This window comes from Symphalangus syndactylus, chromosome 16, assembly GCF_028878055.3.
Source record: "Symphalangus syndactylus isolate Jambi chromosome 16, NHGRI_mSymSyn1-v2.1_pri, whole genome shotgun sequence".
Taxonomy (NCBI): Eukaryota; Metazoa; Chordata; class Mammalia; order Primates; family Hylobatidae; genus Symphalangus; species Symphalangus syndactylus.
In genome coordinates, this window is record NC_072438.2 from 11,489,904 (window position 1) to 11,503,816 (window position 13,913).

General features: G+C 44.9%; 1 protein-coding gene across 1 annotated transcript in view; it reads right to left on the reverse strand.

Moving 5' to 3' along the window:
* The window catches only part of POLN (DNA polymerase nu), a 166,055-nt gene that overhangs the window by 133,383 nt on the left and 18,759 nt on the right, over nt 1–13,913 (reverse strand). Inside the window, exon 3 of the mRNA XM_055246226.2 lies at nt 3,359–3,438. Coding sequence (XP_055102201.1) covers nt 3,359–3,438 — 80 coding nt within the window. The remainder of the gene's footprint in view (nt 1–3,358; nt 3,439–13,913) is intronic.

The window sequence follows — 13,913 nt, forward strand, 5'->3', positions numbered from 1 at the left end:
CAAAGTGTTGGGATTACAGGTATGAGCCAACATACCCAGCCAAGGCTTATTTTCAAATTTACTTTATATATATATATATATAGCTTTGAATAACTATATTAATATTACCTTTAAAATAATTTTGAAAGAAAATGTTTTAACACTTGGTCACATGTTATGAAAATTTTAAATTTATACTTGTATTTTTATTGCAGAGAAATATATGGTTTCCAAGAGTAGGCTTTCAAGCATAAAATTACATTAAAAATTCCATGGAGGGCCGGGCGCGGTGGCTCACGCTTGTAATCCCAGCACTTTGGGAGGCCGAGGCGGGCAGATCACGAGGTCAGGAGATCGAGACCACAGTGAAACCCTGTCTCTACTAAAAAACACAAAAAATTAGCTGGGCGTGGTGGCGGGCGCCTGTAGTCCCAGCTACTCGGAGAGGCTGAGGCAGGAGAATGGCGTGAACCCGGGAGGCGAAGCTTGCAGTGAGCCGAGATTGCGCCACTGCACTCCAGCCTGGGCGACAGAGCGAGACTCCGTCTCAAAAAAAAAAAAAAAAATTCCATGGAGGAGTAAACAAGAAAAGGAATTCAAGGAGAAAAAGAAAAATATAAAATTTCAAACTGTTGAAGATCTTGCTCTGTCTTTTTTAAGGGGATGATTGTGAGCTGGGCACAGTGGCTCACACCTGTAATCCTGGCACTTTGGGAGGCTGTGGCAGGAGGACCGCTTGAGCCCAGGAGTTCAAGACCAGTCTGGGCAAAATAGCAAAACCCTGTCTTTTTACAAAGAATACAAAAATTAGCTGGGCGTGGTGTCATGTGCCTACAGTCCCAGCTACTCAGGAGGCTGAGGTCGGAGGATCACCTGAGCCCGGGAGGTCAAGGCTACAGTGAGCCGTGGTCATACCACACTGCACTTCAGCCTGTGCAACAGAGTGAGAAAGCCGCAAAATAATAATAATAATAACAACAACAACAACAATAATAAAAAGAGGCCGGGCACGGTTGCTCACGCCTGTAATCCCAACACTTTGGGAGGCTGAGGTGGGCAGATCACCTGAGGTCAGGAGTTCAAGATCAGCCTGGCCAATATGGTGAAACCCTGTCTCTACTAAAAATACAAAAATTAGCTGGGCATGGTGGCATGCACCTGTAACCCCAGCTGCTTGGGAGGCTGAGGCAGGAGAATCGCTTAAACCCAGGAGACGCAGGTTGCGGTGAGCCGAGATCGCGCCACTGCACTCCCACCTTGGTGACAGAGTGAGATTCCATCTCAAAAAATAATAAATAAATAAATAAATAAAATAGGCCAGGCACAGTGGCTCATGCCTGTAATCCCAACATTTTGGGGGTCTGAGGTGGGCAGATCACCTGAGGTCAGGAGTTCGAGACCAGCCTGGCCAACATGGTGAAACCCCATCTCTATTAAAAATACAAAAATCAGCCGGGTGTGGTGGTGGGCGCCTGTAATCCCAGCTACTCAGAGGCTGAGACAGGAGAATCGCTTAACCCAGGAGGTGGAGGTTGCAGTGAGCCGAGATCGCACCACTGCACTCCAGTGCAGGTGACAGAGCAAGACTCCATCTCCAAATAATAATAATAATAATGATAATGATAATAATAATAATGAGAGGATTGTGGATATCAAGTTGTCAAAGTGCAGTATTTAATTTTTGTGAATATATTTTAAATGGTAATGTAACAGTAAAAATGTCAATATTAACAATAGAGCAGAAATCATGTACTTTGCAATTTTTTAAACTTGTGATAAACAATTTAAATTTCAACTTTAATATATGTCAGGCAGTACATATAGTTTGAGAAGGCCAGGTATGGGGGCTCATATCTGTAATCCCAGCACTTTGGGAGGCCGAGGTGGGAGGATCGCTTGAGCCCAGGAGTTTGAGACCATCCCGGGCAACATGGTGAAACTCTGTCTCTACCAAAAATACAAAAATTAGCTGGGCAATGATGGTATGTGCCTGTAGTCTCAGCTACTTGGGAGGCTGAGTTGGGAGGATCACTTGAGTCCAGGACTCAATTAATTAGCTGGGCATGGTTGCGGAGGTGGAGGTGGAGATTGCAGTGAGCTGTGATCACACCACTGCACTCCACCCTGGGCAACAGAGTGAGGGCCTGTCTTGAACAAACAAACAAAAACAACAAAATTCTTTTGAGAGAAAGGGAGCAAAAAGTTTGTAGACCCCTGCCTTCGGGATCCAAGGAGCACAGTTTGTTCACCACTGAGAGATACAATTTCCATTCATTTACAGAGGGAAGAAGAGAAGAGTCCCTTCTCTGTGGAAGATGCCTCTTCCCTCCACTCCAAGGGCAGATAATCATCCTATGAACCCAGGGGCAAATCATCCCATCAACCCAAGAGACAGGTCCTATTATCTCACTTTACTGTAGGGAGTTTAGGTTTAAATTTAATTAGGTTGGGACTTGAACACAGGTAGTTTACTCCAAAGTCCGTTCTCTCAACCACTATGTTGCCTCCACCACTTTCATACACAAGGTCTTTGGTGATACAACCTCTCTAGCCCATACCACATAACTCACCCATTGTGAATGTTATAGCCCTGCCTTTGTGAAATTCTATTATTTCCACTACCCAAAGCTCCAAGCTTTCTTCCCTTATCTGAAAATTTTCTCAGTGTCTTGCCCCTACTCCCTTAAAGATGGGGATCTTTTTATTTTTTATTTCTATTTTTTAGAGATTGAGTCTTGCTCTGTTGCCCAGGCTGGAGTGCTGTGGTGCAATCACAGCTCACTGCAGCCTCAAAATCCTTGGCTCAAGTGATCCTCCAGCCTCAGCCTCCTGAGTAGCTGGGACTACAGAAGCATGACACCATGCCAGTTAATTTTTTTTGTTGCTTAATTTTTTGTAGAGACAGGTTCTCTTTATGTTGCCCAAGCTGGTCTCAAATGCCTGGCCTCAAGTTGTCCAGCCTGCTCAGCTGGACAACTTGAGTGCTGGGATTACCTGTGTGAGCCACCGCATCCAGCCTAGCTTGATCAACTCCTAATTATCCAATAGATCTCAACTCAGATACAATTTTCATACTGCAGAAAGACATCCCTGATTCTTCTCCTCAGCACCCAGAAGGGCAAAATGAAATAGCACAAAAACTGAGTTAGATGTTCCTCCGATTGTCCCCAAAGCACTCTGAACTAACTTCTCTCATGGCACTTACTTGCCCCTCCCCACATCCAAATTAAACTATAAGCTCTTGGAGAGCAAAAACACCTTTTTTTTTTTTTAAGGTGTTGTATCTACAGTGCCTAGCACATAGTAGAACACTTAATAAGTATCTATTGAACAAATAAGTGTTATCTGTTTAAAATTACTCATATTTGCAATGATTTACCTTTTTTTCTGGTGATTGATTCTTCCCATCTTCAAGTTGTACTGAATACTTAACACTGGACTTGTTTATCACTTCCATAGCTTTTAAAAACAACAAAAAAGAAACATGGGGCATTAGAGAAACATTGATATCTGAGTCACACAGTTAACTAAACACTGAAATAACCTCTATAATCATGCTTATTTATTCATTATTAACTTACTTAAAACAATGTAATAAAATTCACAAGTAAAATGCTTAGTACCATTGCAATAAATATTTATGTAAAGTACCTTCAAGTTAACTGAAGATAGCTCTATATAATCATAGAACATTTATTAAAAATCATTATTTGGCATTTGCATTTGAATACATGACTCTAAAAACCTAAGGTCAACTTTTATAGAAACCTTAAAAGTATTAAAGGTTTGGGGAAATTCTTAGACTGAATACTGCAGTGGAACAATTAAAGGTTCAGTAAAACATCATTAAAACAAACTTCTAATTTAGATTTTGATTTAATTTCAATAAGCCTGGGCTGAACAGTAAGTGACAGAACCAGCATCCAATCCCAGGCAATATGATTTGGGAGTCTGTGCCCTTAACCACTGTGACATACATTTCCTCTGCAGGAACAATAACAACCTAGAAATGCAAATAGGGGAAAATATTTCACTTACAATATAAAAACATTATACTTAGGATAAATATAACAAAAAAGATACAAGGCCCTCAATGATGAAAATGTAAAATCTTATTAAATGGCATTAAAAAAGATCTGCACAAATGAAAAGACACAGCATTAGGATATAGATCACAAAATGTTTAATTCTTCCAAATTTAAGGCAATTCCAATTGGTGACGCTATAGGGATATTTTAATTTAATAAAATAATTTCAAAGTACGAAAAGACAAGAAATGTAAGCTTAGGTCAGGCGTGGTGACTCACGCCTGTAATCCCAGCACTTTGGGAGGCTGAGGTGGGTGGATCACCTCAGGTCAGGAGCTCAAGACCAGCTTGGCCAAAATGGTGAAATCCCACCTCTACTAAAAATACAAAAATTAGCCAGGTGTGGTGGTGAGCAGCTGCAATCCCATCTACTTGGGAGGCTGAAGCAGGAGAATTGCTTGAACCCAGGAGGTGGAGGTTGCAGTAAGCCAAGACTGCACCACTGCACTCCAGCCTGGGTTACAGGGCAAGACTCTGTCTTGGAAAAAAATAAAAAGTAAGCTTAAAAAAGAGAGAGAGAAAAGGCCTCTAGAACAGAACAGATAACTCAGAGACTGATCAATCCCAAGACTTTATATACAACAAAGATAGTATTTCAATTCAATAGAAAAGGATAGATTAATTAATAGGGCTGGTACAACTAGCACCACATCAGAAAGAAAATAAATGCATTGGGAAAACTATTTGGAACAAAAATGACAAAGGGTTAATTGCCATATCATACAACAAGTTCTCATACATTTACAAGATAAGACAAACAATTCAATAGAAAAATGAGCAAAGAATAGGAAGAGGCAATACACAAAACAGAAAACCCAAACAGGAAACAAATAGAATACTCAGGGAAATGCAAATTAACTATAACTGGAAACACAGGGGAAGAGGTAGTCTCATGTATTGCTGGTAAAAATGTAAATAGACTCTTTCTAGAAGGCAAACTGTCAAGACTTATTAAAATTAATAATGCATACATCACTCTTGGGAGTTGGGTGGAGAAAGTGACCCACAGGGAGCTCAAGATGGGCCTCTGGGAATGCTAGTTATGCTTCCTGAACTGGGTTTGGGTTTGTGAAATTTTGACCTAAACTTAGGATATGTGTGCTGTTTTATATACATATGTACACACACATATACACATATATATACACATATATATATATATACCTCAGCCATATATATATGAGAGACAGAGTGCTCTTGCCTCAACAAAAACAGATAGAAAATAATATCAATCATCTAACCAAATAATCTCTAACCAAATAATCTCACTCTTGGCTGTTTCACAGAAATATATGCAACAGTAAACAGGTTTAAACCAAAATGTTTATAGCAGTATTGCTCATTATGGCAAAGGACTGAAAATAAAGTAGATACCAATCAGAAGAAAACTGAGGAATAAATTACATAATATCCACATCATGAAATACATAGCCACTAAAAAGAATGACCTTGTTAAAACATAGATTGCAGGGGGAAAATGACTCCAGCTATAGTGGTTGACTGAAGATGATGACCTCATTTTTAAAAATAATGACCAAACCTCCCCACTTACGCACACGAAGATGTTACGGACGTAACACTGGCACAGGTCGGGTACCCTGGGAGACCACCTCTGTGATTAAGGCTTGCATTTGAAAAGGTGATTGGAGAGTGAAAGAGGCAGAACCCAACCAAGGAAGACGATGGCTAAGATGCAGTCACTCAAAAGCCTGCCCTGGGCTGAGCACGGTCCTGCAGAGGTGTCTCCCAATGGGTCAAGACAGCTGGGCTTTTATACGCCTACACAAACTAGTCACTGGACCAGTCACTCCTAGGGAAGAGGGGGGCCCTTGGGCAAAGAAGTTCTTTGCAGCCAGGCAATCGGGGAGGGGCTGTCCCAGGAGCAGGGACAGTGCTTCAGTACTAAAGGGGCATATGGACACCACAGTGCTTGCTAAAGTCCACACTGCGCTGCTCATAGCCACTTGCTTCAGAGACGTTCTGGGAGCAGCTCCTGTAGGATTCTGGTGGGCCTTTTCCTGGTGAAATTTATAAAAGGAAGGTACTGGGATGAACTACCTCATTGCTGCAGCTGGCCTCAAGGTTGCAAATTACGTTCATCTCCCTCCTCTACTGCCCATGCTAGGGTCTCCTCACCCTTGCCTATCTCCTCTACTGCTCTAGGTGGCTTAGCTTACCTGATCAGATAACCCAAACCCTCATCCCTGAGAGGTAAGCCCCTGGCCACCATGCCCTTCTCTGGCCATAGCCCCTGCATTTGCCATCAAATTTGGGCAGGGGACCATGAGGTGGCTAATCACATCACCTGGGTGCTTCCCTGCCCCAAGTTATGTAGTAACAGCTCTACCTCCACCTGATGCCCACGGTCAGTCACTCCAGAAGATGGAAATTACATTCCTTGCCAGCCAGTCTCTTGGCACAAGGAGCTCGAAATGACCAGACAGCAGCCACAGCTGGAAATTAAATGGCGTTCTTCCTGTGCCCCTGCTGGAAAGGTTTTCCCTTTGCGAGTCAAGACCTTTAAATCTTAAGAACCCAGAGGAGTGTGGGGGAGAAATACGGATTTCTAAGTGGGTCAGTGGGAGTGAAGACTTTCACCTTTTGGTTCCCAGACCCATTTATTACACAAACCAAGGACACTGCACCACGTACTGGTCAGTGATTTGCAGTGCACACTGCACCCTGGAGGTGACTGCTTCATCGCAGGTGCCACCTCCAGGCTGCACACGAGGTGAGCTGTGCCTTCCACAGACCATCTTGCTGCTCCATCAGGCTGGCAGCCTCTTGGTGTGTGGCTGTGAGGGAGCCAGTGGGTCCCACTCTCATGTGCCCACTGCGCTGAGTGCAGGATCCTGCGGATCAAACACTCTATGAAACTTGGGTGATGGAGCTGACTGAATCCATGAGAATGGGAAAGGCAAACCCATGCCTGTTACATGTGTTGGTTCCAGCCAAGATGAATCACTGTATCTTCTAGGGCACAAGGGGTTCAGTGTTGTCAAATGACTGTTTCCCTCCAAGGAAGGTGCAACTGGGGACTCAGCGTTTGGTCTCTGTTGCTGGAAGATTGGATGTTCTGCAGAGAAATAGCTAGGTCAGCTCTGGTGAGGGGGAGCCCCATGCTATGGGCCATGCACAGCATCTACCCACCCCATGATTACTCCATGAGAGAGCCCAGTGTGCCAGCATGGGCGCAGCAGATGGCAGAGGCTACATGTCAACTGGCCAAGTCATCCTATTAATGTGGTGGTTTGGTGTGTCCTCACGGTGAATGTTCTTGGGTGGGATGTACTTCATGACTGTTCCCACAGATCCCTCCGCATGCCTTACTCCAGGAACTCCCTGATCTTCCAATCTTTCTCATTCCAGGTACCTGAGCAACCTGTCAAGCCACTAACCATTGCCCAAGAGCTCCAAATGTGTTAACACTGGGGCCACTTCTCCTTCCACACAAAGTAGTCAAGGGCACCACCCAACGTTCTACTCATTGGGTTTCCCTGGAGCACTCTCTTCCAGGGCTGCCTAAATCAGGCTGTTCAGAGCCCACCCACCATGAACCAAGCTCTAACTTTTCCTGCCTCCATCAGCTGGTCTTAAGGCTGCCCCCTTTAGAAGTACCAGTGCCAGCACCAATGATGTCATGGGTTCTGGGCCACACGAGAAGCTTGGTTATGCCTGCTTGTACCTAGTACTAAATGAGCCACTTCCAACTTGCAATGGACAGCTGCACGCCCACCTCTCGGTGGGTCTGACAGAACCAGCTCATGCTGGCAGTTCTGGCTCATGGTCACTTGATGTCACCGTGGCCTCATGCTCCACCTCTACCAGGGCTCAGTAGCATGACAGTTTTGTTTTTGAAAAATTTGTAATTCTTTTCTGCAGATAGTATTGCCTTGCTCCAGAGTTCTAGGAGTCTGCATTGAGATTCTTCTTTTGGGGCTTTGCCTTAAGCTTCACATGGCATCTTTCTCCACTACAGACACCTCTAACATCACAAGGTCTGTTGAGTTGGAAGTCCAAGTAGCTGGGCCACTTGCTTCACAGCCTAGGCCTCTTACAGGATGCTTTCCTATGCAGTATTCCCAATGTGGAATATGCTGCCTCCACTCCCTAAACCCAGAGATGCCTATCAGGTGTTATGGTTCACTCTTAATGGTTAATGTGGTTAACCATGTTGCAGGATGACTCCACCAGTTGACATCTTCATTCTCAACGCTTCATTCTTTAAAATGCAGTAATTTAGCCAGGTGTGCACTTGTAGTCCCAGCTATTCGGGAGATTGAAGAAGATCACTTTGACCCCAAGAGTTTGAGGCCAGCCTGAGCAACATAGTGAGACCCAGTCTCTTGGGGAAAAAAAAAAAAAAAAAAAAAGGTGGCTGGGCGCGGTGGCTCACACCTGTAATCCCAGCACTTTGGGAGGCCAAGGCGGGTGGATCACCTAAGGTCGGGAGTTTGAGACCAGCCTGACCAACATGGAGAAAGCCCGTCTCTACTAAAAATACAAAAAAAAAAAAAAAAAAAAAAAATTAGCCAGGCATGGTGACGCATCCCTGTGATCCCAGCTACTTGGGAGGCTGAGGCAGGAGAATCGCTTGAACCTGGAAGGCAGAGGTTGTGGTGAGCTGAGATTGTGCCATTGCACTCCAGCCTGGGCAACAAGAGTGAAACTCTGTCCAAAAAAAAAAAAAAAAAAAAAAAGAAAAAAAAAAAAAAAGGCACTAATTTGTCCTTTACTTGCAAGGGGATATCCTACCTATCCTCAGACCACCGAACTTCCAAAAACTTGATGGTTGTGGTGGGCCCCAGAATATCTGTGTGCTTATCTCCCATGTTTTTGACAGCAAGACAGCTAACAAACTTGCCATTTCTTGCTTATGCTGATTGGCATGATGTCATCAAAACAGTGGGTGGCTGGATAACATAGCACTGGGGCAAGGTGCAAATTTATATTGTCCACTCAGAGTGAATATTTCTGTAGGGATGGAAAAGACTGTGTTGACCAAATCAATAATTGCATTTCATATACCTGAGGCCTTGTTAATTGCATATGCCACATCCAGCCCACCAGCTGTCATTAGGGCTATAACTTGGTCACAACTATTTGCGGTGTCAATTGTTATACTCCAGGATCTGACTTATGTGAACACCTACCTGGTGAATTAAATGAATATATGACAGGGACCACCCTGTGCCCTGAGTCCTGTAGGTGTTTAAGGATGGCACTAACTTCTGCCATTTCTCCTAGGTTGCCATATTGCTATACTAATTCACTATCTTTGCTGGGAAGGTAGTTTCAGCGTCATCCACTTGAGCTTACTCACTATGAGGGCTCTCATCCTCAGGCCAAGGAGCCAGTACCTGAGGGTTCTTCCAACAGTCTGTTCATTCCAAGTAACATTTGGGGACTTGGAAAATGGCTTCGGAGTGAGCCCTCCCATTATGGTGTAATCTGGGCCAAGGTTCCATTTATTGCTTGAGTCCTTGCACCTCTGACAGAGAAACCATGATGATACTTTAGGTCTCCAGGTATCAATATCATATCAATGTTTCAGTATCCCCTTCCCCCTTGTATAAGTTCCCAGAGTAAATGGCCATAGGTTTCCCTGGCGGAAAGACAGGAGGAATAATTGCCATATACACTTACTATGGTGTTGCATAGTCCTTCCTCCAGGGGACCTGGCCTCTCCTTCAGTCAGTCGGTTCCAGGTCTGAAGTCACTTTTTGAGAACTGTGCCTACCCTGCTTCTGACAGGCACCACCATATGGCCTCTATGTCAGGATCCTGTCTCCCTGACTGTTATCAGGAGGCATCTCCTATTATCAGCCCTGGTCTATAGAGGACACCACTGAGATTCTCAGTGAAGCCGATGCTCCCTACTCCCTCATCAGCTTTCATTATTGGTTGGGTAAATAAAGCATCCAGAGTGCCCTTCTGCACGTTACCTGCTGAGTTTCCCAGCCCTCCACAATATGGCCATTCTAGCATGTCCACCTCTCCTGGGTTTTCATGCCTTCTTTTACCATCTGCCCTGGCAGTTCTAACCTTTCTATTTCACTTAGTGTGAACCCTCTCCTACAAGGAACTAAAAGCCGTCCTAGCAGTATGTTGGCACCACCTCTTGGAATCTTCATTGGGTTGTCAAATCCAGTGTCTCTGAAGTGATCCCGCATAAACTCTCCCTTATCCAACCTTAGTTCCACCTGCCTTGATCCAGCACCCTCAGACCCAGCCCACCACAGGTACTCTCCCAGGCCTGCTTGTATATGGCCAGTTAGGTCCCGCAGTTCCTTTGGAGTAGAATCTCTTTCGTCCCTATGCCAGTTATCAATGTACTGCCTTCCAGCTACAAATTCACCTCTCAGCTACAAATTCACCCCTCATCGCACCGCATGCCCTACAGAAAATACCCCTCCTTTGCCACCTGGCACGATGTTAAGCTCCATCAGCAGAGGGTGCTAGAGGGACGCTGCCAGAGAAGAGGCCTCTGGCTGCTGTGCTTTGCTTTCCTTTCTTCTTGTTCCTGCAGCTCTTAACCAGTGTACTAGACACCCATGAGCAGCCCCACTGGCCACTTCCCAGCTACTTCTGCAGACATTCTAGCCAGCCTTCCAGCAAGTTTCAGTCGATCCCTGTGGGCAGCTTCCTACTGAGTTTCACAGGCACCCCTACCAACTTCTCGGTGAGTTCAGTGATACCCCATAGGTGGGTTCCCACTTGCCAGACTGACGCTGGCACTTCAGCCAACTTCTTGGCCACCCAGTGGGCTACATCCACAACCTCTGACAATCTGAATCTCAGCCTTGAGGGGAGAGATTCTGCTAAATTTGTCCCTTCCTTCAGCACCCCACTTCAGCCCTAGCGGGGGAAGCTGCTCCCTGTGTCTGCTATTGCTGGATTCTTTAGAGTTTTCTCTAAAGCTAATCCTGCTAGTTAGTAATGCCTTAAACATTCCCTGTTCAAATTACTCTACGGTTTCTGTCCCCTGACTGGACTGTAACAGGCCCAGTACTTTTCGGCAGGGTTATTTTGTGACTTAATGACCAGGAGAGGAGGAGGAGGGGGCAGCAAAAAAGAAAAAGCCTAAACAATACATTTATGAATCTTTTCACAATTTCTTATGAAATGACATATGTATGCGTGTGTATAACTATACAAAAAGATCTGGGGAATTATGAACTTTGTTTGGTTTTTCTGTTTCTCCCTCCCCACCACAAAAACTTTTCCTAAAGTATTATTAAATAATGAGGGAGCATGTCTTATTTTTCAAGACAGAAGCTCTCCATTGTTTTCCAGCAAAGCTGGGGGAAGCGATCAGGGTGGGGCCATTTCTGTAGGTCTCAGAGGTATCTGATACTCAAGATTTATTTTTTAAATAAAATTTATTATTATTTATTTTTTTGAAACAGGGTCTCACTCTGTTACCCAGGCTGGAGTGCAGTGGCACAATCTCAGCTCCCTGCAACCTCCACCTCCCAAGCTCAAGCGACAATCCCCCTTCCTCAGCCATCCAAATAGCTGGGATTACGTGCCATCATGCCCCACTAATTTTTTGCAGAGACGAGTGTGAAAGGAAAATAAATCTTGGGAATCCCAAGTCACTAAGCTAAAGGGAAAAGTCAAGGTGGGAACTGCTTAGGGCAAACCTGCCTCCCATTCTATTCAAAGTGAAATTCTATGCCTCTGAGGTTCACCTGAGACAAATGGGGATCTGATTGCTTCCTCTCCCGTACTGTTTATGTAAAAATACAGATTCACTAAATTGCGTATTCAGTGGAAGGCTGATCAAGGACTCAAAAGAATGCAACCTTTTGTCTCTTACCTACTTTTTGTTTGTTTTTGAAACAGAGTCACATTCTATCCTTCAGGCTGGAGTGCAGTGGTGCGATCTTGGCTCACTGCAACTTCTGCTTCCTGATTCAAGCGATTCTCCCACCTCATCTTCCCGAGTAGCTAGGATTACAGGCACCTGCCACCATGCTCGGCTAATTTTCGATTTTTAGTAGAGACAGGGTTCCACCACGTTGGCCAGTCTGGTCTTGAACTCCTGACCTCAAGGGATCCACCCGCCTCGGCCTCCCAAAATACTGGGATTACAGGGGTGAGCTATCGCACCTGGCCCCTCTTATCTAATTCTAACCTGGAAGCCCCCTCTTCGAGTTGTCCCGCCTTACCAGACCGAACCAATTACATCTTACACATATTGATGTTTCATGTCTTCCTAAAATGTTTAAAAGCAAACTACCCCCAACCACCTTGGGCACATGTCTCAGGACTTCCTAAGGCTGTGTCATAGGCATGTCCTTAACCTAGGCAAAATAAACTTTCTAAATTGAGACCTGCCTGATATTTTGCATTTACACGGGTTTTGCCATGTTGACCAAGCTGGTCTGATACTCAAGATTTTTTTTTCTTGGCTCCCTGTGGTATTTCAATCAAGATTAAAATATACCAATCCAAACGTTCCCATCCTGTATCTCAGGGTCTGGTCCCTCTTTCTTCAGATCAAGACCTTAATCTTGGCCCGGTGGAGGTGGCTCATGCCTGTAATCCCAGCACTTTGGTACGCTCAAGACGCCCAGGAAATCGAGACCAGTCTGGGCAACATGGGGAAACCCCATGTGTACTTAAAAAACAAACAAACAAACTAGCCGAGCGTGCACGCCAGTATTCCCAGCTACTTGGGAGAATCACCTGAGCCCCAGAGGTGGAGGTTAAAGTGAGCTGGGATTGGACCTCCAGCCTAGGTATCACCAAAAAACAAAAAAAACACAACAAAACAAAAACCCCTAGCCCACCACCAGGGCTGAAAATTCAAGTTTCTCTGGAGCAATCAGGACTAAGTCTTGGGTCTATCGCTACAGGCTGTCACTTTATAGGCTGTCACTTTATAGGCTGCCCAGGAAGCCCTCTGGCTTTCACATTTAGCCTTTAATTGCTTATCACCCACAGCCCTTTTTTTTTTTTTTTTTTTTTTTTTTTTTTTTTGTATTTTTCCAAAGGATCTACTATTCCCAGCCACAGCCATCCAATTCCTTTGTCTTCAACTGCCTTGTACTTCTCAGATGTGCAGTGTTGTCCCAGCTGGTGCAGCTGCTCCCACCGGTAAGCCAGACAAACCCACCTTGAGCCAAAGTTTTAACTCCACTGCTACCATTTGTATTCCACCCACAACTTGTGATGAGGTCATCAGTGCCAGCTTACCTGCGGGAGACCAAACTCCAAAATCACGTCTACTTTCTCAGACCACTCCTGCCACCAACTGTAGCAGATAAGGTTCCCTCAGACTGAGATTTGTCAGCAGAAAGTTTACTGGGGAGGGGCCTTGGAGATCAGAAGAATTGAGCCTGGGGAAGCTGAAATGTGATACATTGCAACAAATGCCTCAATCAATGCCACCTGACGAGGGGGGTTGGGTTGGCACAGATATATACAAGCTATAATTACAGTCATGCAGGGATATGTTCTGAGAAATGCATCATTAGGCGATTTCATTGTTATGAAAACATCATAGATCAAGGGTCCCCAGCTCCTGAGTTGAGGACCAGTACCTGTCTGTAGTCTGTTAGGAACCAGGCCACACAGCAGGAGGTGAGCAGCAGGTGAGTGAGCATTCCCACCTGAGCTCCGCCTCCTGTCAGATCAGCAGCAGCATTAGATTCTCGTAGGAGCAAGAACCGTACTGTGAACTGCACATGCGAGGAATAGGTTGCGAGCTCCTTTTGAGAATCTAACGCCTGATGATCTTAGGCGGAACAGTTTCATCCCGAAAGCATCTACCCGACCCCCATCCTGTGGAAAAATGGTCTTCCATGAAACCAGTCCCTGGTGCCAAAAGGTTGGGGA